A 22,004-nucleotide genomic window follows, 5' to 3' on the forward strand; every position below is an offset into this window, starting at 1 on the left:
GTGGTAAAGAATTCGCCTGCCAAGCAGGAGACACAGGTTCAATCTCTGGGCCAGAAAGATCCCCTGGAGAAGGACATGGCAACCCACTCCAGTATTCTTGCCTGGAGAATCCCACAGACAGAGGAGCCTGGCAGGCTGCAGTCCATGGGGTCGCAGAGTCAGACACGACTGAGTAACAACAACAAAGAGTCAGCTACTACATTTAAGTCCCATTTGGAAGGTCTGTGCCCGATGTTTTTGCATGTGGGTCTCTTGAGGCAGGTCAGAATCTAGTCAGCCCTTCACCAGTACCCTCATGCCCCTATTCACCACTCCTTCCTGCTCCCAGGTTTTCCTTCACCGAAGACTAGAGATCCTGACCTCTTAGAGCAAGTGTCACTTCTCTGTCTCTGTGCTCAGCTCTCCCAGCCAACAGAGCTCCCGGAGGAAGACCAAGGCACCCTCCCCTTTATCTTCTTCCATCCCTCTGTGCAAGGCTGGACACCAGGCACAATGCTTGTTCCATGCTTGTGTTGCCTGAATTCACATCAGAGATGTTAAGCTGTCCTTCTCCTGGTTGGGGTCCAGCTGGGCTTCGGGATCCCCCACCCTGGAACAATTCAAGTGATGTGCAGGCTGTGGGAAGTTGAGTCATGTAAAAGGGCTGGGAGGGAGACGGTAGTAAGCAGGGTTCCCAGATTTAGTCTTTTCTTCACAAGGTCCTTGATGATCATGTGAATTCAAGTATCCATGAAAATAATCAATGAACAACCTGAAATGGGAATAGGTAAGAGTTTTCTCTGAGCCAAAATGAGTATTATTGCCTGGAAGACAGAGTCAGACAGCTCTGAGCAACTGCTCTGTTGAAGCATGGTGTCCAGCGCAGTCTTACACCTCACCCAAGCAAAGAACACACATTACACACAATAGGGTGTATTCCTTCAAGGTTTCAAAAGAGACAGACTTAGTACATAGATACTGAGACAGCAGCTCCCTAGTGTCTGGGAAGGGAACCTTATCTTTCAGGGAGTGTTAACATGGATGCCATGAGAAGGGAGTTTCTTTTTATCTTCAAAACAGATACTTATTACCTCAATGGTTAGAGCAGATGAGCTGTGAAGGTTGGACAAGCTGTCTTAATTCACACAAAATTCAGGCTGAACCATGGATAAGTGAAAATAACTTCCCCATACCTCAATATGTGAACATCTTCTCCATCACAAGCAGATAAAAATCTTAGAACCACATGATCCAGCAATTCTACTTCTGAGGATATACCCAGAAGAACTGAAAGCACAACTCTTGAAGAGATTTTTGTACACTCAATGTTCACAGCACCATTATTCACAGTAGCTAAAACATGAAAGCAACCCAAGTGCCCATTGACCATCAAATGGATAAGCCAGTGTGGTACATACAAATAAGACTGTTATTCAGCACTAAAAAAGGAAGGGAATTCTAACACATACTACAACATGAATGAAACTAATGGACACAGTACTAAGTAAAATAACCTGATGGAAAGGGCAAATATTGTTTGATTCCACTGAAATGAAGTAACTAGAGTGCTCAGATTCATAGAGACAAAAAGCAGGATGGTGACTGCCAGGAACTAGAAAAAGAGAAAGGGAGAATTTTTGCTTAATGGGAATAGAATTTCAGCTTTGCAAGATGAAAAAAGTTCTGGGGTTTTCACAAAACATGAATGTACTTAACACTACTGAACTGCATACTTAAAATGATAGAGTGATAAATTGTGTGTTAGGTACATTTTGCCACAATTAAAAAAGACTTCTCAGGACCTCCCCACCCCCCCACCCCCCGAGGGCAACCACAGAAGAGTCAGGGCTGATAGCGACACGGCAGATGGTCCCCGCCCACCCAGCGCCATCCCCACCCCAACAACCCAGGGGTGAGGACTGTCTTCTGTGCTCAGGACTCCCCACTTCAGTTCTTGAAGAAGTCTCAGCTCCAGCCCTGCAAGGCTTACCCTCAGCCTCCCTGACTGACCCAGTGCTCCAGGCTCTGCTCCAAGGATCCAGTAAGTCTCTAGTCAGCCTTTTCTGTGGGAGACTGGGTGCTGAGTTCACATCCTCCTAAAGAGACCTCTACAATCCCAGAGTGCAGGGGTCAGCCCGGCTCCAGCCGGGTGGAGAGACCCATTTTCCAGACGAAAACAGGAGTTGGGGACTGCACGTATGAGGAGAGTTAGGGTTTGGGGGATTGGATCAAGTGTGGATACTTTGAGACTCTTTTTAGATTCTTTAATATTCAACCAATATTAAAGATTCCCCTTATACAAAGTTCATGGTACGAATACTGATGTCAGTCTCCTGTATACTGTTGGCCTCCATATCTGAGAGTTCCTCCTCTGTGGATATGGGGACAATTTAAGGGACTTGAGAATCCTCCAATTTTGGTAACTGCAGAGATGACTGTATGGTGATTTATATTAAATTGTCATGGGATTTGCCGCACCCAAAAACTCTGTGAAGCTGGTTCTACTGCATATCATTGGCAGCATTTTTTAAATGATGATAAAATATGAATGGGTTTCCCTGGTGGCTCAGTGGTAGAGAATTCACCTGCAGGAGATGCAAGAGATGTGGGTTCAATCCTGGGGTTAGAAAGATCCCCTCGAGTAGGAAATGGCAACCCACTCCAGTATTCTTGCCTGGGAAATCTCATGGGCAGAGGAGCCTGGCAAGCTACAGTCCATGGGATAACAGAGTCAGACACATGAGTGACTGGGCACACAAACACACACAATACACATAGCACAGAATTTGCCATCTGAAACATTTTTGAGCGTCCAGTTCAATAGTGTGGCACATTTTGATGCAACATATTTTGCTTCCCTCAATTCTCATACACTTCCAGTAACTTCAAAAGACATTGAAAGTTTTATTCATGTTTGTAGAAACCATGGCTCAGAGATGAGGAATTTGTCTGATGTTATTTTGCCCCCTGCACCCTTTAACTCCATTGTTCCAAGGAATTATACTCTCGGGGTCAAGGGCCAATGGACATTCTTGATGGCTTTGTGTCTTGTTTTCTCTGCAGATCGGAGCCGCCTCCATTATGTCTAGGATGCTACATCAGTATGTTCGCCAATTTGGTCAGAGACTTATCCACAAGCGGCCGCTGGAGCCCAGACAGGAGTCTGAGAGAACCACAGCTCATCTGAACACCCTCGACCTGGTGGCCGTGGGTGTGGGCAGCACCCTGGGAGCTGGCGTGTACATCCTGACTGGTGAATTAGCCAAAGTGAGAGCTGGACCAGCAACTGTCATCTGCTTCCTGGTGGCTGCCTTGTCTTGTGTGATGTCTAGTCTCTGCTTTGCTGAGTTTGGGGCCCGGGTACCACGCTCTGGTACTGCGTATCTCTACAGCTATGTCACCATGGGTCAACTGTGTGCCTTCATCACTGGCTGGAACCTCATACTGTCCTATGTCATTGGTGAGATGATGGATTGAGGGGAGAGTGTGGGGCTTCAGATCAGGAAATTAGGAGGTAGGTTTCAGGTCTTCACTCATTCATGAGAGCATTGTTTTTGACCTTGTGGAGTGAAGTGGATAATAGTGGCAAGAAAATCCCACAACTTCATTGTACTTAAAAGTCTATCCTGTTTTTCTTACATAATTAGACCAAGAACCCAGAGGAAAGGGAACTGTAGGGAGCGGGTGAGAGGGAAGCATGGCCCACAGGCTCATCCGCTTCCCTTAGTGAAACCTTTGCTCAGCTGTTGCCTTCATGGGATTTTATTTACACCTGGACTTAAAATTTCAACCCACATCTTCCAGCTCTCCTGATCCCAACTTTCTGTTATGTTTTCTTGTAAAAAATTGATCTCCTCATAGCAAATTAAACAGCTGACCTATTTTGTGAATCATCTGGGTCTGCCCTCTCCAACCCATGAAAAGAAACTCTTTGAGATTAAATATTTTGTTTGAGCCCCCCCCCAAATATACCATATCAAGAACAGATTTATGCTTGCCAATGAATATTCCTTCTTCTGTTGCTGCAGCCACGGCTAGTGTGGCCAGGGCGTGGAGCTACATCTTTGACAACCTGATTGGGAACCACATCTCTCAGGTGTTACAAGAATCTTTCTCTCTGAATATGCCTTACTTCCTGGCCAAGTATCCAGATTTTTTTGCCCTGGGCCTCGTGCTGCTGGTCACAGGTGAGACAGGGGTCGGTGATAGGAAGCAGGGAGTAGGGTGTGGAAGGGGGAGGTGGGGTGGGAAAGGCTTGGGATTGAAGAATGCTAGAGGATTAGAACTGGAAAGGAGGATGTGTGACACAAAAGACTGGAAGGCAAGACATAGACCATTGTTTCCCACACTTGGCATTATTGACAGTCTGGGCTGGATCATTCAAATGTGTGAAAGTGTGCACTTCAGGTTTAAAAAAAAAAAAGATTCTTGTTGGATGTTGAGTAACATCTCTGAGAAAATCAGAATGTCTCCAGACATTTCCAAAAGTCAAGAGGTGGACAAATCACCCCAACTAAGGATCAATTACTTAGACCTATATGTTTCTTCTCTGTATTAAGACCAAATATGGGTTATCATTTTATTAAAAAAATCTTTTAAAATTTTTATTTATGTATTTGGCTGTGATGGAAATTAGATATGGTGCACAGACTCTCTATTTGTGCCACTCAGGCTCCAGAGTGCAAGGGCACAGGCTTGCTTGCTCTGCAGCATGTGGGATCTTAGTTCCCTGACTAGGGATCAAACGCACATCCTCTGCATTGCAAAGCAGATTCTTAAACACTGGGCCACCAGCAAGTCCCCAAAGATGTGTTTTAATTGAGAGGAAATTAATATAGCATAAAATTAAACATTTTATTATTTTTCCCAGCTTTACTGAAATATAAATACAACACTGTATAAATTTAAGGTTTACACGAGATGATTTGGTAGATATATATATTGTGAGGTGATTGTCACCATAAAAATTTAACCATCTTAAAGGGTACAATTCAGTGGGACTTAGCTGTTGGGCAAGCATCACCTCTATATAGTCCAAAACATGTTCATCATGCTAAAAGAAAACCCTGTACCCCTGAGCAGTCACTACCATCTGTCCGCTACCACCAACCACCAGCCCTGGGCAACCACTAGTCTGCTTTCTGTTTCTATGGATTTGGCTATCTTGGATGTCTCATACATCATCTTTCCCACAGGACTACAGGTTCTGGGAGTTCGTGAGTTGACCCTAGTTAACAAAGTGTTCACAGGCATCAACATTTTGGTTCTCAGCTTCATCATCCTCTCTGGCTTCATTAAGGGAGACGTGCACAACTGGAAGCTCACAGAACAGGACTACACACTGAACACATCTGGATCCACTGACACGTCTAGGTTAGAAGGGTTCTCTTGGCCATTGTAATGCATGTGAGGGTGCAGAACTGGGAATATGGTGCGGACTAAACAGATCTTGGCTGATGGATCCAGATAACAGGGTCCTGGAGCCCAGGACTTGTGATATGAAGGGAGAAGCCCAGTAGAGGTGGCTGAACTCACTTTACCCAACTTCTTCTTCATCCCTTCTCTCATCATAGCTTTGGTCCTCTGGGTTCCGGAGGGTTTGTGCCCTTTGACTTTGAAGGAATTCTCCATGGAGCAGCTACATGTTTCTACGCATTTCTTGGCTTTGATTTCATTGCCACTAGAGGTAACATGGTTATTGTGTGTTCCATCAGGGGTTTGGGGCCAGTTTGGCTGCTCTCGGCATTAGGAGTTGGGAGAAGGTGATTCTGGTTTTGAACACTGAGAAGGGAATTTAATTTTGTGATTTCACTCCAGTGTTTACCTGACCCAGTACTTCCCCCCATCCTGCAGGGGAAGAAGCCCTAAATCCTCAGCGGTCCATCCCCATCAGCATCATGATCACGCTCTTCATCTGCTTTTTGGCGTATTTTGGTGTCTCAGCGGCACTCACCCTCATGGTGCCCTACTACCAGATTCATCGTGACAGCCCCTTCCCACAGGCTTTTCTCCACGTTGGCTGGGACCCTGCCAGATATGTCGTGGCTGTTGGCACCCTCTGTGCTCTTACATCCAGGTCAGTATCATGGCTTTCTCCCCATCTACTGTCAGATGCTCAGGTATCCCAGCCCTCAGCATCAAGAGACAAGAGGGAAGGACACCTTGCCCCATGTAGACTAGGGAATGGATGCCCTGCTCTCTCCTGCTTCTCCGCATCCCCAACATGCTCCCATTTTCTCTTCCAGCTTCCTTGGTACCATGTTCACCACCCCTCCTGTGATCCGTGCAATGGCAGAAGACAGGCTCCTTTTCTGGGGCCTTGCCCAGATCCATGCCCACACCCGTACTCCCATCATGGCCATCATATCTGCTGGCAACCTTGCAGGTGGATAAACAAAACCCACTACTTCATTGTTTGACTTCCCTCCCTTGCATGTTTCCAGTGGTTTCTCACGCTCTCTCCCCACCTTGTTCATGCCCTCTTTCTAGGGGTCATGGCATTACTCTTTGAATTCAGGGATCTTGTGGACTTCGTGTCAATTGGGACTCTGTCTGTTTACTCCCTGGTGGCTTTTTCTGTGCTTGTCCTCAGGTGAGACTCCACTACACCTTGACTGGGGACCTTGGACTTGTGGGGATTAATGGGGTTGTAATCGTCTTCTGCCTTCACGCTACCTTCTAAACATGCTTCTCTGCTTAACGCAGGACAGATGTGGAATAGGCTGTGTGATGTTGGATGAGCAGGGGCTGCTGTTAATACTGCCATAATGCCTCTAATTCAGGTACCAGCGAGATCAGAATTTAAGCAAGAAGGACAAAACTGAGATGAAGCCCGAAGTTGAAGGAAGTCCTTTGGACTCTGTACCTGAAGCAGGAAACTCAAATATCCTAAAGAGTCTGTGGTTTTCTACCAGCACCACCCCCACCCGGAAATCTGGCCAGATTGTCTATGGATGTGCTTCCCTGCTTGGTGAGCACTGGGATTTCTCTTTGGTCATACTCTGAAACTGACAAGATGGGTGGGGTTCTGTGTCTTTGGCAGTTAAGGAGGAGTCCTGGAGATATGATGGCCCTTTCTGATGTAAGCAGTTTCATGGGTGGACTCAAGATCCTGACATCTTTGTCTTCTGGGTCCAGCCTGTTCTCCTCCTCCTTGACCCTTGCAGTTCTCCTGCTGATAATCCTGAGCCTGATTCTGGCCCAGTGGCCCAGACGTGTGTTCTCTGGAGACCCCGTGCTCACAACAGTGGCTGTGCTGCTGCTGCTGCTCATCACTGGGGTCACGATCATCATCTGGAGGCAGCCCCAGGAGCCCTCTCCTCTTTACTTCAAGGTAGGTGACCTTACATGTCCAAACTGTCCACCTTGAGTGAATGAAGTCTGCATGCTTTGAGGTCTAAACATCTTTGCTGGACAAAGGAAGAAGGAGATTTGCTAAAACAAGTGGACCCTTCCCTGACCCACACTCAGCACTTTACAATCTCAGTAGGCACTGAACATACAGCCTGAATTGGACTGAATGTGTCCCACCCATGTAGGGTCGGGTCTCCCTTTCAGACGTCTGGGCTATGTTGAGAGATGACCTGACTCTGCCCACAGGTCCCTGCTCTGCCTGTCCTCCCACTGGTCAGCATCTTTCTGAACATTTATCTGATGATGCAGATGACCTCTGGGACCTGGGCCCAGTTTGGTGTCTGGAATGTGATTGGTAAGTGGTTTTCTGGGATAAAGACTCCACTTGAGTGACTGAACCCAAGCTGAACTCCCCCAAACTGTCTTAATAGGAGACTTCTTGGGCCTCTGTAGATGAAAAGAGAACCTACTTTTCCTTCTCACTGTCTTATTTCCCTATTAGGATTTCTCATATACTTTGGATATGGGATCCGACACAGCCTGGCAGGGAACAATCATCAGTAGCCACCAGCCTCCACCTCCCAGACTTGACAAAAACATATCAGGTCCTGAAGCATCTTAATCACAGGAAAGAGATGCTATGTGGAACCGTTCCATGCACTGGAGGATCTGCTGGTTCAAGAGACACCTTGAGCCTCGATGGAGTATGAAGGTGGAATGCATTTACAGCCGCGTGTTTTTGCCAGTGGACAAAATGACTTTGATGTTTTACAATTTGTAAGCAAATTTTTTAAAGCATAATATTCATATAGATTCCTGTGTTAGGAAGATCCACTGGAGAAGGGATAGGCTACCCACTCCAGTTTTCTTGGGCTTCCACAGTATTCTTGTGCCTCAGCTGGTAAAGAATCCACCTGCAATGTGGGAGACCTTGGTTCAACCCCTGGCTTGGGAAGATTCCCTGAAGAAGAGAAGGCTACCCACTCCAGTATTCTGGCCTGGAGAATTCCAGGGACAGTCAATGGGGTTGCAAAGAGTCGGACATGACCGAGTCTTTCCCTCTATTCATATAGAAAATTGCATGCATCAGAAGTGAGCAACAAGATGATTTTTCACAAATAAAGTACAACAACATAACCAGCAACTAGAGGAAGAAATAAAATATTAACATGCACATACGAAGCACCTTCTTTTACCTAATTCCAGCAAAAACACAGAGATTGAAATTTCAAAAGGAAACACACATAACTACATATTTTGTCAAGAGTTACACTTCACATATTAGCATATAAATAGGTTGAAAGTAACAGTAAGGGAACAGATATAATGTGCAAACGTAACAGTAGGAAGCCAAGGCAGCTATATTAATATCAAACAAAGTAGACTTTAAGAAAAAGAGGATACTCACTGATAAATTGGATCATTTCATAATGATAAAGCAAAACGGTTGTTTTTATCCCTCCCCAACTTTATTGAGTTATAGTGTAGTGGTGGTGGTTTAGTTGCTAAGTCATGTCCAACTCTTTGTGACTCCATGGACTGTAGCCCGCCAGGCTCCTCTGTCCATGGGATCCTCCAGGCAAGAATACTGCAGTGGATTGTCATTTCCTTCTCCAAGGAATCTTCCCTGACCCAGGGATCGAACTCATGCCTCCTGCACTGCAGGTGGATTCTTAACTGACTGAGCTCCCAGGGAAGCCAGTCACATACTGTTAGAGTTACACAACAGAGTTGATGGGAAAAAGTTCTTTACTGAAAAAATACTCCTACTTTGCCAGAGGAGAGGGAAGTGGGTGGGAAGTAATGGTTGGTTGATAAATGGCTACAGTTGCATAGAACTAAAAGGAAGTGAAATTGGAGAGACAAGATTAACAGGTGCTGCTGCAGAATTAATGTATAAGTTGGGCTTACGGGCATTGAAGACATTGGTAATAATGAAGTAGAGGACTGTTGGTGGGAATGAACAGCTAACGTAGAGTGAACGAGGGATGGAGGTCAAGATACTGAGTACAAGTTATTAGATTAATTTAAAAACAGATGAGGATGAACAGAATTAGGACATACAGGATCTTACAAGTTCTGGGATAACAGGCTTAGAAAGCAGTTCATGGAGACTGATTCTTTTGAGTAAAACTTTGATGGAGGAGGCTGACATCACCTGATTGCTGTTCTTGCCTTACCGCGGGGGGACAACCAGATATCCCATGTTACCCAGTGTGCTGTAACAGGCAACACAGAATACTGTCCATGAAAGAGTCTTGATGAGAAGCTGAATCAGAATGTACTCAAGCTTCTAGATCAACTGCTAGTTCATAGAAGACCTAAGAGTTTCAGCCAAAAACACTATTGTCCAAAACCAGAATGTGGACAATTTTCCAGCAAGGAAAAATGATGCGCTTTCTGAAACAATTAAATGATATGACCCAAAGTGGAGAGTTAATGTAGACATACCTTGGAGATTTGGTTCCAGACCACTGCAATAAGGAGACTTGGCAATAAAGTGAGTCACACAGCTCTTTGTTTTTCCAGGGCATGTAAGTTACTTTATACTACACTGTAGTCTGTTCAGTGTGCTATCGCACCGCCTTTAATTAAACAATGTATAGACCTTATTTTTAAAGATGTATAGAACAGCCTTTTGGACCCCATGAGAGAGGGCAAGGGTGGGATGATTTGGGAGAATGGCTTTGAAACATGTATATTACCATAAGTGAAATGAATCGCCAGTCCAGGTTTGAATGCCAGTCCAGCATTAGAGGGTGCTCGGGGTTGGTGCACTGGGATGACCCAGAGGAATGGGATGGGGAGGGAGGTGGAAGGGGGGTTCAGGATGGGAAACACATGTACACCCGTGGTGGATTCATGTCAGTGTGTGGCAAAACCAATACAATATTGTAAATTAATTAGCCTCCAATTAAAATAAATAAATTTATATTTTTAAAAAATAAATAAAAAGTAAAATCTAAAAAAAAAAGATGTTAATGCTAAGAAATGCTTACCATCATCTGATGACTCAAGGTTGCCACAAAGCTTCAATTGTAAAAAAGTAAAAAATGCAGTATTTGCAAAGCACAACAAAGAAACTTATTTCTGTAAATATGTATATATCTTTATATTCAATATATGTAATTAATATTATATAAGTATTAATATTCATAAATGTTTGTCTGTGTAAAGCATTTGTATTAAAACAGTACATAATGTATAGAACTTTAGAATTGGGTAAATTAATTAAAATGCAGTCAACAACATAGATATGTATATACTGATGGAGAAATGTTTTATAGATATGTGTGTGGGTGTGGGTGTGGGCACATTCACTCAGTTGTGTCTGACTCTTTGCAACCTCATGGACGGTAGCCAGCCAGGTTCCTCTGTCCATGGGATTCTCCAGGCAAGAACACTAGAGTGGGTTGCCATTCCCTTCTCCAGGGGATCTTCCCAACCCAGCGATCAAACACACATCTCCTGCATTGGCAAGCGGATTCTTTACCACGGACCCACATGGGAAACCATTTTATAGATTATAGATTTGATCCATCATCTCGGTTTCCTGTACAATCATTTGTATGTGCAGTTTTGGCAGCAGACTTTAAGCAGATGGGGATCTTTGTCATGAGTAACTTGATAGCTAGGGCAAGGATAATAATATTAAAACAATAATCATCTATAAAGCAGTGTGGAAAATGTGCCTAGTCCCAAGGGGAACCTACTAATCAGGTCATTGAAAGGGTCAGTCTGTGTTACATTTTGCAACCATTTTGCCTCTTGGAAAATTTCTTCTGTGTGTATCTCAATGTCTTCTGAGGTAGTAATGTAAGTCAAAGAAGTCATGTGAGTAATAGTATAATGCCTTCTTGTTTGGCCAGTAGAAAATCTAGGGCAATTCTATTCTCTAAAACCTACTTTGGCTGAGGATTTTAGGTATATCTGTTGTGCTACAATTCTTTCTGTGGTTTCTTCAGTTATTTGAGCAATGGTGGCTTATAGATTTCTAAGTATATTTCTGTTTACACATACCCTTGGGCTAGGAACGAAGATTCCCAAAGACTTTGCCACCAGCTATCTTGGTATCCTGCTAACATGGATCTCTTGACTCTGTAATGGGGAGGTAACATAATGACCCAATACCATAAACCTACTTGCCAGTTATTGAGACATACCTTGGAAAGATGGATTAGTTCCAGTACCACATATGAAGACAAAACCCAGGAGAGCAGAAGGCAGATTTGGACAAGTGGGGGCTCTCATACACTGTTGTTGGGAATGTAAATTTGTGCAAACACTATAAAACACAATACGGAGGTTTCTCAAAAAACTGAAAACAGAACTACCATCTGACCCAGCAAGTCCACTCCTGGGTATATATCCAATAAAAACAAGAACACTAATTTGAAAAGACGCATGCCCTTCAATGTTCATAGCAGCATTATTCACAATTGCCAACAAATGGAAGCAACCTAAGTATCCATCGACAGATGAATGGATAGGCCTTCCCTGGTGGTCCATTCACCTTCCAATGCAGGGTACACAGATATACGATGCCTAGTCCAGGAAGATCCTACATCCCATGGGGAAACTAGGCCTGTGAACCACAGCTACTGAATCCACATCCTGCAAATACTGAAGCCCTTGCAGCTAGAAACCATGCTCTGCAGCAAGAAAAACCCCACAATGAGAAGCTTGTTCACTGCAACTAGAGAGCAGCCCCTACTTGCTAAAACTAGAAAAAGCCCACGTGCAACAAGGAAGACCCAGTGCAGCCAAAAGGAATATAAAAAATAATTTTTTAAAAAGAAAGTCAGGTGAATGATAAAGAAGATGTCATATAAATATTTATGTGTGTGTGTATACATACAATGATACACTACGCAGCCAGAAAAAGAACTAAAGCTCTCCATAATAGCTTAATCTACTTCACTCCCTCTTGTGTGGGTGGCTTTAAAAAACAAAATGACAATACTGTAAATCAACTATACCTCAGTTCTTAAAGAAGTTAATGCAATAGTCAACCACTTACATTTAAGACCCATGTTGCTGGTTTGTGCTCAGTTTCAGCTTGTGGGTCATCTGACGGAGGTCAGAATCTAGTCAACCCGGTACCAGTACCACCATCACCCCCTCGCCACTCCACTTCCTGCTCCCGGCTTTTCCTCCGTGAGGAGCAGAGCTCCTGATCGCTCACATAAAGTATCACTTCTCCATCTCTGTGCTCGGCTCTCCCAGCAACAGAACTCCTTGAGGAAGACCAAGTCACATCCCCTTTATCCTCTCCCATCAACCGTTCAAGACTCAACAAAGCACAGTGCTTGTTCAATGTTTGTGTTCCTTGAATTCACATCAGACATGTTAAGCTGCCTTCTCCTGGTTGGGGCACCGCTGAGCTTAAAGGTCCCCACACTGGGGTGTCTCAGGTCGGGTGCAGACTGTGGGGAGTCGAGTCAGGTAAGAGGACTGGGAGGGAGCAGGGTTGAGTGGGATCTCAAGTCTTACAGCTCGTATTTTGCAAGGTCCTTGATCTCAAGTGTCCACAGAAATGGTCAATGAAAAGTACATAACTGAAATAGAAAAGAGTTTTCTTTGAGCCAAACTGAGGACAGTGTCCCTGGAGCTCTGAGGAACTGCTCTGCTGAAGCATGGGGTCCAGCGCAGTCTTCTACCTCATCCAAGCACAGGACATACATGAACATGACAGGGTGTACTCCTTCAAGGTTTCAAAAGAGGCAGACTTCATCCACAGACAGTAAGACAGCAGCTCCCTGGTGACTGGGAAGGGAACCTTATCTCCCAGAGAGTGCTAACACTCACTCCATGAGAAGGGAGTTACTCATCCTTATCTTCAAAACAGATGCTCCTTTACCTCACTTGTTAAAGAAGACATTCTGTGAGGGTTCAGTTCACACAAAGTTTAGGCCGAATCATGTATTATAAGTCAAAACGACGTCCCCATACTTCAATATGTGACACATCTTCTCCATCAGAAGCAGATAAAAATCTTATAACTGTTTGAGTCAGTGATTCCACTTTTGATCATGTACGCAGAAGGATTGAATGCACACTCTGGAAGAGATATTTGCAAATCCCTGTTCACAGCATGTTTCACAATAACCAAAGCATGACAGCAACACAAGTTTTCCATTTATAAGCCAATGTGGTAGGTACCCACAATAGAGTATTGTTCACCATTAAAAAGAAAGGGAATTCTAACACAAGATGCAATAGGGATGACCTTGTGGACATTTTACTAGGTAAAATAAACCTGCCAGGAAAGGAGAAATGTTGAATGATTCCACTTAAAATGAAGCACCTGGAGTGGTCAGATTCATAGAGACAGAATGTAGAAGGGTAATTGCCAAGAACTGTGAATGGGAAATGGGAATTACTATTGAATGGAACAGAACTGATGTTTTTGCAAGATGAAAAACTTCTGAAGTTTGCACAAAATTTGAAGGTACTTAACACAACTGACCTGCAGACTTAAAAATGGCTAAAATGGTCGATTTTGTGTTATGGGTATTTTACCACACATAAAAACACCTCTCAGAACCACCCCGCCTAGGGTAACCACAGAAGAGTCAGGGCTGATAGCCACACTGCTCCCCGCCCACCCAGCCCCATCTCCACCCCAACAGCCCAGGGGTGAAGACTGTCTTCTGTGCTCAGGACTCCCCGCTTCGGTTCTCAGAGATGTCTCAGCTCCAGCCCCGCGCGCCTTGCCCTCAGCCTCCCTGACTGACCCAGTGCTCCAGGCTCTGCTCCAAGGATCCAGTAAGTCTCGGATCAGCTTCTTCTGTGGGAGACTGGGCGCTGAGTTCACCTCCTCCCAAAGAGACCTCTGCAATCCCAGAGTGCAGGGGGGTCAGCCCAGCTCCAGCCTGAGGGTGGAGAGACCCATTTTCCAGACGAAAGCAGAAGCTGAGAGCTGTTGTGTTTGTGTGAGAAGAGGTGGGGAGAGGGGGATTGGTTCAAGTCTAGAGGTTGTGAGACTCTTTTTAGACTCTTTAATATAGAAATAATAGACTGAGGACCTGGAGGAAAACTTGCCGCCGAGAGAGGACATTTTGGAGGTTTTGCGCCTGGAAGAGGGGTCTCTGGAGTCCCACTCCTAGATCTTTATCAAAGATTTGAAAAGAATTAAATTTGGGCCATGGGAACCACAAAGATCACCGCACCTCTGATCTTCGCCATCTCAGTTGCTACCATAGGCTCTTTCCAGTTTGGCTACAACACTGGAGTCATCAATGCTCCTGAGGCGATCATAAAGGACTTTCTCAATTACGCTTTGGAAGAGTGGTCAGAAACCCCCCCGTCCAGCATGCTCCTCACTTTCCTGTGGTCCTTGTCTGTGGCCATCTTCTCCGTGGGTGGTATGATCGGTTCCTTCTCCATCGGACTCTTTGTCAACCGATTTGGCAGGCGCAATTCAATGCTTATTGTTAACCTGTTGGCCATAGCTGGTGGCTGCCTTATGGGATTCTGCAAAATAGCAGAGTCGGTTGAAATGCTGATCGTGGGCCGACTGGTTATCGGCGTCTTCTGCGGACTCTGCACAGGATTCGTCCCCATGTACATTGAAGAGATCTCACCGACTACCCTGCGGGGCGCCTTTGGTACTCTCAACCAGCTGGGCATCGTTATCGGAATTCTGGTGGCCCAGATCTTTGGTCTAAATGTCATCTTGGGGACTAAAGATCTCTGGCCTCTGCTCCTGGGCTTCACCATCTTACCAGCCATCATCCAGTGCGCTGCCCTTCCATTTTGCCCTGAAAGTCCTAGATTCTTGCTCATTAACAGAAAGAAGGAGGAGAAGGCAAAGGAGGTCCTCCAGAGATTATGGGGCACCAAGGATGTGGCTCAGGACATCCAGGAGATGAAGGATGAGAGTGCGCGGATGTCGCAGGAGAAGCAAGTCACCGTGCTAGAGCTCTTCCGTGCCCCCAACTACCGGAAACCCATCGTTGTCTCCATCATGCTCCAGCTCTCCCAGCAGCTCTCTGGGATCAATACGGTGATCTACTACTCTACCGGAATCTTCAAAGACGCAGGTGTCCAGGAGCCAGTCTATGCCACTATCAGCACAGGTGTGGTCAACACCATCTTCACCGTGGTGTCTCTGTTCTTGGTGGAAAGGGCTGGGAGGAGGACTCTACACCTCACTGGACTTGGAGGGATGGCTTTTTGTTCCATCCTCATTATGATTTCTTTGTTACTAAAGATTGATTATAGCTGGATGAGCTTTATCTGTATTGTGGCTATCCTGGTCTTCGTGGCCTTCTTTGAAATTGGCCCAGGCCCCATTCCCTGGTTTATTGTGGCTGAATTCTTCAGCCAGGGGCCCCGCCCGGCTGCCATGGCAGTGGCTGGTTGTTCCAACTGGACCTCCAACTTCCTGGTTGGACTGTCCTTCCCCTTGGCCACGTTGTACTTAGGCGCCTACATTTTCATTTTCTTCACCATCTTCCTCATTATCTTCTGGGTCTTCACCTTCTTCAAAGTTCCCGAGACCCGTGGCAGGACTTTTGAGGAAATTACACGAGCCTTTGAAGGGAAGGTGCAGACAGGAATCTGTGGTGAGATTCCTGATGGTGAGGGCCCCATTCCTGATGGTGAGGGCCCCATTTCTGATGGTGAGGGCCCCATCATGAAGATGAACCGCATCCAGCCCATGATGGACACCAGCGCCTAAGACGTGCCTCCTACCTACCTCCCTCCCGTCACAAAAAGCAGCCTCCCCCTGAGCAAGCAGAGAGACCTCATCAGGTTGTAACCCAAGACTGTTTCTGAATGCTGCTACTCCATTCCTTTCTCATCCACACACTCGATGGGCACTCAGAGGATCCCAAGGCTGGGGTCAGTCGTTGTCATCAATGGCTTTTAAAAATTTCATTTCTTGGACATTCTCTTCAGCTCAGGAAAGACCAAGTAAACCTACCTTCATTTCAGGAGGGATTGGCCGCTTGGTATGTGACAACTTGGCCAGCTATGCTCCCTAAGGTTCTAAAATTGCCTCAGGGCATTTTGGGGAGTGGGCTAGAAGGCGTCTTTCCTCCAACCTCAGACTCACCAGGAAGCAGGTACACTCAACAGTAGGGGGCAGAGAGGGATTCCATAAGAGCTCCTTCTCTTCCGTACAGCTCTGCTGAGCAACTTAAATTGAGCTTTATTTATTTTATCTTCTGGTTTTATTGCGTAAATATCTATTGTTTGAAATATAAAGTAATTTTACCAAATAATGAAAGCATAAGGAAATTGAGGTTAGAGGGAGGTGCTTCAGGAGAGGTTATAGGGTGGAAGATTTTATACCAAAGAGGTTAAGGTACAATAAGAAGGGAAGGATTTAGGGAGAAAGGTCATGCATGATTGGAGGATGCATGATGTGGTGTGTGAGGTTTGCACGTTGCCTCTTAACAATTTCTCTCCTTCAGATAAAAACTCTCAACTTTCTCAGAAAAGTCATGTGCCTGTATAAAGAAGCTATTGGTTTCCTTTGGAACTTTTTTCTTCGTTTAAGATTATATGTAGTATTATTTGAAATCTAGGATTATTGCTAAGGTGGACATTGTAGTTAATAGGGGTTTGTAGGTTCTAATTTTGGATGGAGTCCAGAGAAGGGATGGTTATTTCTACAAATCCTCTCTCCCCTCATTGGACCAAGCAGCTTTTTTCTCTGTGGTGAACTCACTTTAAAAATATATATATATATCCCTATCACCCATCTGGTGGGAGAGCCTCCCAAGTGAGCAACCAAAAATCTTGATTATTGTTAGAGGTTCATTATTTGTTCAGTTTGTTGTTTAGAGGATTTTAGGTGTTGATTTTTATCTTGCTTTAAGTCATAGCTTTAAAAGAACTCAAAGATGTTTATAGCTAACTTGGAATTTGTAACCTCAGTGCTGGAAGACGACTTTTTTTCCAGAATGATTATTATCCAGTTGACGTGTGTTATTACGTGAGGGGCATCTCATGCTTGCTTATGTCTGTTTACTGCATCAAGTTACCCTTGTTACCACGTTACCATAGTGTTATGTCAGGTTCCCCCAAAGGGACTTGAACTTTCCTGTAGACCACACGTGACAGTCTGTGTGGATGTGCAGCAAGGCCCACACATGAGCGTGAACGTGTGTGCACCGTCACAAAGCAGTTGTTGGTTATCTTGTTAGGTTCCTAAGGCCCCTGTTGGGTCTAATGTGTTTGGACTCACTCGTGTATATGTAAACAACCCTGCCTCTGCTGGGTGGAATCTGCATCAATGGTTTTCTTTGAAACTTCAGAGCTCCGCCTCACCTGGCTGCCTTTCCTTGTTGGAGAGGACAGAGAGAACTCCCTAAATATTGAGACTGAGCGCAGAGGACTTACTCTCCACTCAGAGAGCAGGAGAAGACAGGAAGGAGTGTGAGACCAGGACGTGAAGCCTCCTGGGTGCGCTGGAAGGGCGTCATGGGGGAGAGGGAGGCATTCTTAGGGGAACAATAAGCTTCTAGATCTGGGTGGCCAGAGGGTTTGCTGAGATGGAGGGATTACATTTACCGCAGCCCATGGCCACCTCCAGGATCATCCAGTATTTTTAGAAGTGGAGACTGGGCTCTTCATCCCTCTTTCATATGTTGTCTGATCTTCCTTTCCCTCTTTGATGCTTACATATTTCAAGCCCTTCAGTCAAACCCTCGCCTATGACAGTATTTTGGTTCTAAGTTCTCACCATTCCCTCTGGTTGCTGAGGCTTTGGGTACAAAACTCGCAGAGCCTTGGGACAGGGCTTTGCGTGACGGGGGCCTGTCCTCCAGCTGCCCCTCTGCTCCGACTCCTCAGCCCAGTGGGTCGGCAGTGGCACAGCATAGAATTTTTCCCATTTCTCAGTGACCAGGTTGTGAATAATTTCCAAATGGATTTTTTCTATTATTGTTGCTACGGTTCTTTGTTTTGAAATAAAATTCTGATTGTACATATATAACATCACAGGCTTGGTTTTGTGTGTGTGTGGTGGTGGGGGTGGGGGGAACCTTCCTCTGTAACAACAAATCAGCTTTATACACCATGTGGCTGCTCAGTGCTTATTGTAACCTAAATAAGTTTCTTATACAAGAGTTTTGTACAAATGAAAATAGCCATATTCATTTATCATGTGCAGATGAAATGAAAAAGCCTTAGTGCACTGCCTTGCAGACTTAATAAATTAATGTTGCTTGCTTTCAAAAGAAAAAGAAAGAATAGTAACGATTCTCCTTATACAGGGTTTGTGATGTAAATACTGATGTCAGTCTCCTGTATAATGTTGACCCTCTGTATCGGCAGACTCCTCTGTGGACACGGGGATGATGTAAGGGACTTGAGGACCCCCAGATTGTTACACCTCAGGGGTGACTGTATAGTGATTTATACTAACTTACCATCAGGTTTGCTCCGACCCACAACTCTGTGAAGCTGGCTCTATTATTCACCATGGCAGCAGTTTAGGAAATGGTAGTAACATACCACAGAGCGTAAAGTTTGCCATCTTAAAAACGTCTGTGTCCGTTTCAGTAATGTGGCCCATTTTGATGCAGCATCTTTTGCTCCCCTCAATCCTCTTATACTTCCAATAACTTTGAAATGTATTAAAAGTTTCATTTGTGTCTGTAGAAACCAGAGCTCGGAGATGGAGAGCTTCCCTCACAAGGCCACTGCCCTGTGGACTTGGACTTGCAGGGCCGAGGGCAGATGGCGTTCTCCATGGCTTTGTGCCTCATTTCTTCTGCAGAATGTAACCTCCTCATCTGTGTCTAGGATGCTGCGTTAGTATGTTTGACAGTTTGCCCAGAAGCTGGTGGGCAAACTGCTTCTGGCGGCCGCTGGAACCCATAGAGGAGTCTGAAAGTCCCGAAGCTCATCTGAACACCCTTGACCTGGTGGCCTTGGGTGTGAGCAGAACCCTGGGAGCTGGCGTGTATGTCCTCACTGGTGCAGTGGCCCTGTCTGTCGCTGGACCAGCGATTGTCATCTCCTTCTTGGTGGCTGGCCTGTCTTGTGTGATGTCTGGGCTCTGCTATGCTGAGTTCGGGGCCCAGGTACCATGCTCTGGTACTGTGTATCTACAGCTACATCACCGTGGGTCAATTCCTTCATTCCTGGCTGGAACCTCATACTGTCCTTTGCCATCAGTGAGAGGATGGGTCAGGGAAAGTTGTGGGTTTAAGATCAGGAAACAAAGAGGCAGGGTTTAGTTCTTCACTCTTCATTCATTCATGAGAACCTTGTTATCCACCTTGGAGGTAAAGAGGATAACAGTGGCAGGAAACTCCCACAATGTCATTCTATTCACCTCTATCCTGCTCTCTTTAAATGATGAACCAAGAACCCAGGGGTCAGGGAACTTTACGGAGTGTGTGAGAAGAAGGTATGTCCCGTGGGCTCATCCCTTCACCATTTTGAAGTCTTTGCTCAGCTGCTGCCTTCATGGAATTTTCCCTTATATCTGGTTTTAAATTTTCTAGTCTCACTTTCCAGCTCTCCTGGTCCCAATTTCCTGTGATATTTTCTTGCATAACATTGATCTCCTCCTAGCATATCAAATAGCTGACCTATGTTGTGAAGGCTTTCCAGGAGGTGCAGTGGTAAAGAATCTGCCTGCCAATGCAGAAGATAAGAAATGCGGCTTCCATCCCTGTGTGGGAAGCTTCCTTGGAGGAGGAAATGGCAGCCCACTCCAGTATTCTTGCCTGGGAAACCCCATGGACAGAGAAGCCTGGAGGGCTACAGTCCATGGGGTTGAAATGAATCAGACAAGACTGAGCATGCGTGCACTCACACACACACACACACACACACACACACACACACACACACACACACTTTTGTGAATATTCCTTCTGCCACTGCAGGCACCACCAGTGTAGCCCGGGCCTGGCAGCCTCATTGGGAACCACATCTCTCAGGCGTTACAGGAAACTTTCTCTCCATATATGCCCTCTTTCCTGGCCACGTACCCAGACTTTTTTACCCTGGGCCTGGTGCCGCTGATCACTGGTGAGTCAGGGGTCAGAGACAGAATGGGAAGAGCAGAGTGTGGAGGGGGAGCTGAGATGGGAAGGGCTTGGGTGGTAGAATGGTGGGGGATTAGGGCTGGAGTGGTCTCTGATGTGAGAGGCAGAAAAGCAAGACACAGACCATTGTTTCCCATTCTTGGCATCATTGACAGTTTGGGTTCGATCATTCATAGGTGTAGGGGTGTGCGTTTCAACTTTTTTAGAAAATCATTGTTGGATGTTGAGTAACATCTCTGACATTTACCCACTAGATACCAGTGATACCCACCTCCTAAACTGAAAATCAGAATATCTGGAGACATTGTCAAATGTTCCTTACAGGACAAAATCATTCCCAGGCTGAGATTCATTTACTTGAACCTATTAGTATCTCTTCTGTATTAAGACCAAATTGTGTTTTTAATTGAGGAGAAATTAGCATAGCACAAAATTAAACATTTTATTATTTTTCCTAGGTTTATTGAGATATGAATACAACACTGCACAAATTTAAAGTATACATGTGATGATTTGGTGGATGTATATACTGTGAGATGATTGTCATGTAAGAAATTAACCATCTTAAAGTGTACAATTCAGTGGTACTTAGTACATTCACAATGTTGGGCAACCACCTCCATTGAGTTCCAAATATATTTTTAAATAAAAACATTTGATTTCAAGGCCAAGCATGTTTCAAATCTGTAAGCAAGATCACCCAACTCAAAATAGCAAAAGAGTATCCCTATCAAGTGAGTTTCCAAATATTTTTATCACCTCAAAAGGAAATCCCATACCCATTGAGCAAACATTTTCATCTGTCCAGCACCAGTCCCTCAGCTCTTGGTAACTGTCTATGGATTTAATTATCTTGAATGTCTCGTATTCCATCTTTCCCACAGGAGTACTGGCTCTGGGAGCTCGTGAGTCAGCCCAGGTTTACAAAGTGTTCACGGGCATCAACATTTTGGTTCTCAGCTTCGTTATCCTCTCTGGCTTCATTAAGGGAGACCTGCACAGCTGGCAGCTTATGGAACAGGACTATAAGCTGAATACATCTGGATCCAGAGGGACTAAAGAGACTGGGGCTGGCGGATCCAGGTGATGGGGGTCCTGGAGCCCAGCACTTGTGATATGAAGAGAGGAGTATTAAGCAGAGATGGCTGAATACAACTCAACCTTGTTCTTCCTCATCCCTTCTCTCACCATAGCTTGGGCCCTCTGGGTTCTGCAGGGTGTGTGCCCTTTGGCTTTGATGGGATTCTTCATGGGGCAGTAACATGTTTCTATGCATTTTTTGGTTTTGATTCCATTTCCACAAGCAGTAACATGGTCATTGTGTGTCCCACTGGGGGCTTGGGCACAGTTTGGGCTGCCCTTGGCTTTAGGGGTCGGGAGAAGGTTAACCTGCTTCTGGACATGGAGGAAGGAATTTGATTTCATGCTTCCACTGTGGTGTGTTTTCCTGATCCAAGACCTCCTCCCATCTCGCAGGGGAGAGGCCCTAAATCCTCAGCGGTCCATCCCCTGCAGCATCATGATCACGATCTTCATCCGCTTTGAGGCGTATTTTGGTGTCTCAGTTTACCTGATTCATCCTGCGAGCCCCTTGCCAGAGGCTTTTCTCCGTGTTGGGTGGGGCCCTGCCAGATATGTCGTGGCTGTTGGCAC

The 22,004-nt window shown here is 45.3% G+C and overlaps 1 protein-coding gene and 1 pseudogene across 1 annotated transcript; both read left to right on the top strand.

Moving 5' to 3' along the window:
- The first annotated feature begins 3,069 nt into the window (after positions 1–3,069).
- LOC138095885 (cationic amino acid transporter 3-like) lies at positions 3,070–7,896 on the top strand. Its single transcript, XM_068991829.1, has 11 exons — positions 3,070–3,439; positions 4,008–4,166; positions 5,175–5,352; positions 5,553–5,665; positions 5,833–6,055; positions 6,225–6,364; positions 6,469–6,571; positions 6,762–6,949; positions 7,146–7,312; positions 7,579–7,687; positions 7,835–7,896. The coding sequence occupies exons 1-11, from the start codon at positions 3,070–3,072 to the stop codon at positions 7,894–7,896; spliced, it is 1,812 nt and encodes a 603-aa protein (XP_068847930.1).
- Positions 7,897–14,479: 6,583 nt separating this feature from the next.
- Positions 14,480–16,018, top strand: LOC138096940 (solute carrier family 2, facilitated glucose transporter member 3 pseudogene; annotated as a pseudogene).
- The last annotated feature ends 5,986 nt before the right edge of the window (positions 16,019–22,004 follow it).

The sequence above is a fragment of the Capricornis sumatraensis genome, chromosome 20, assembly GCF_032405125.1.
Source record: "Capricornis sumatraensis isolate serow.1 chromosome 20, serow.2, whole genome shotgun sequence".
Classification (NCBI taxonomy): domain Eukaryota; kingdom Metazoa; phylum Chordata; class Mammalia; order Artiodactyla; family Bovidae; genus Capricornis; species Capricornis sumatraensis.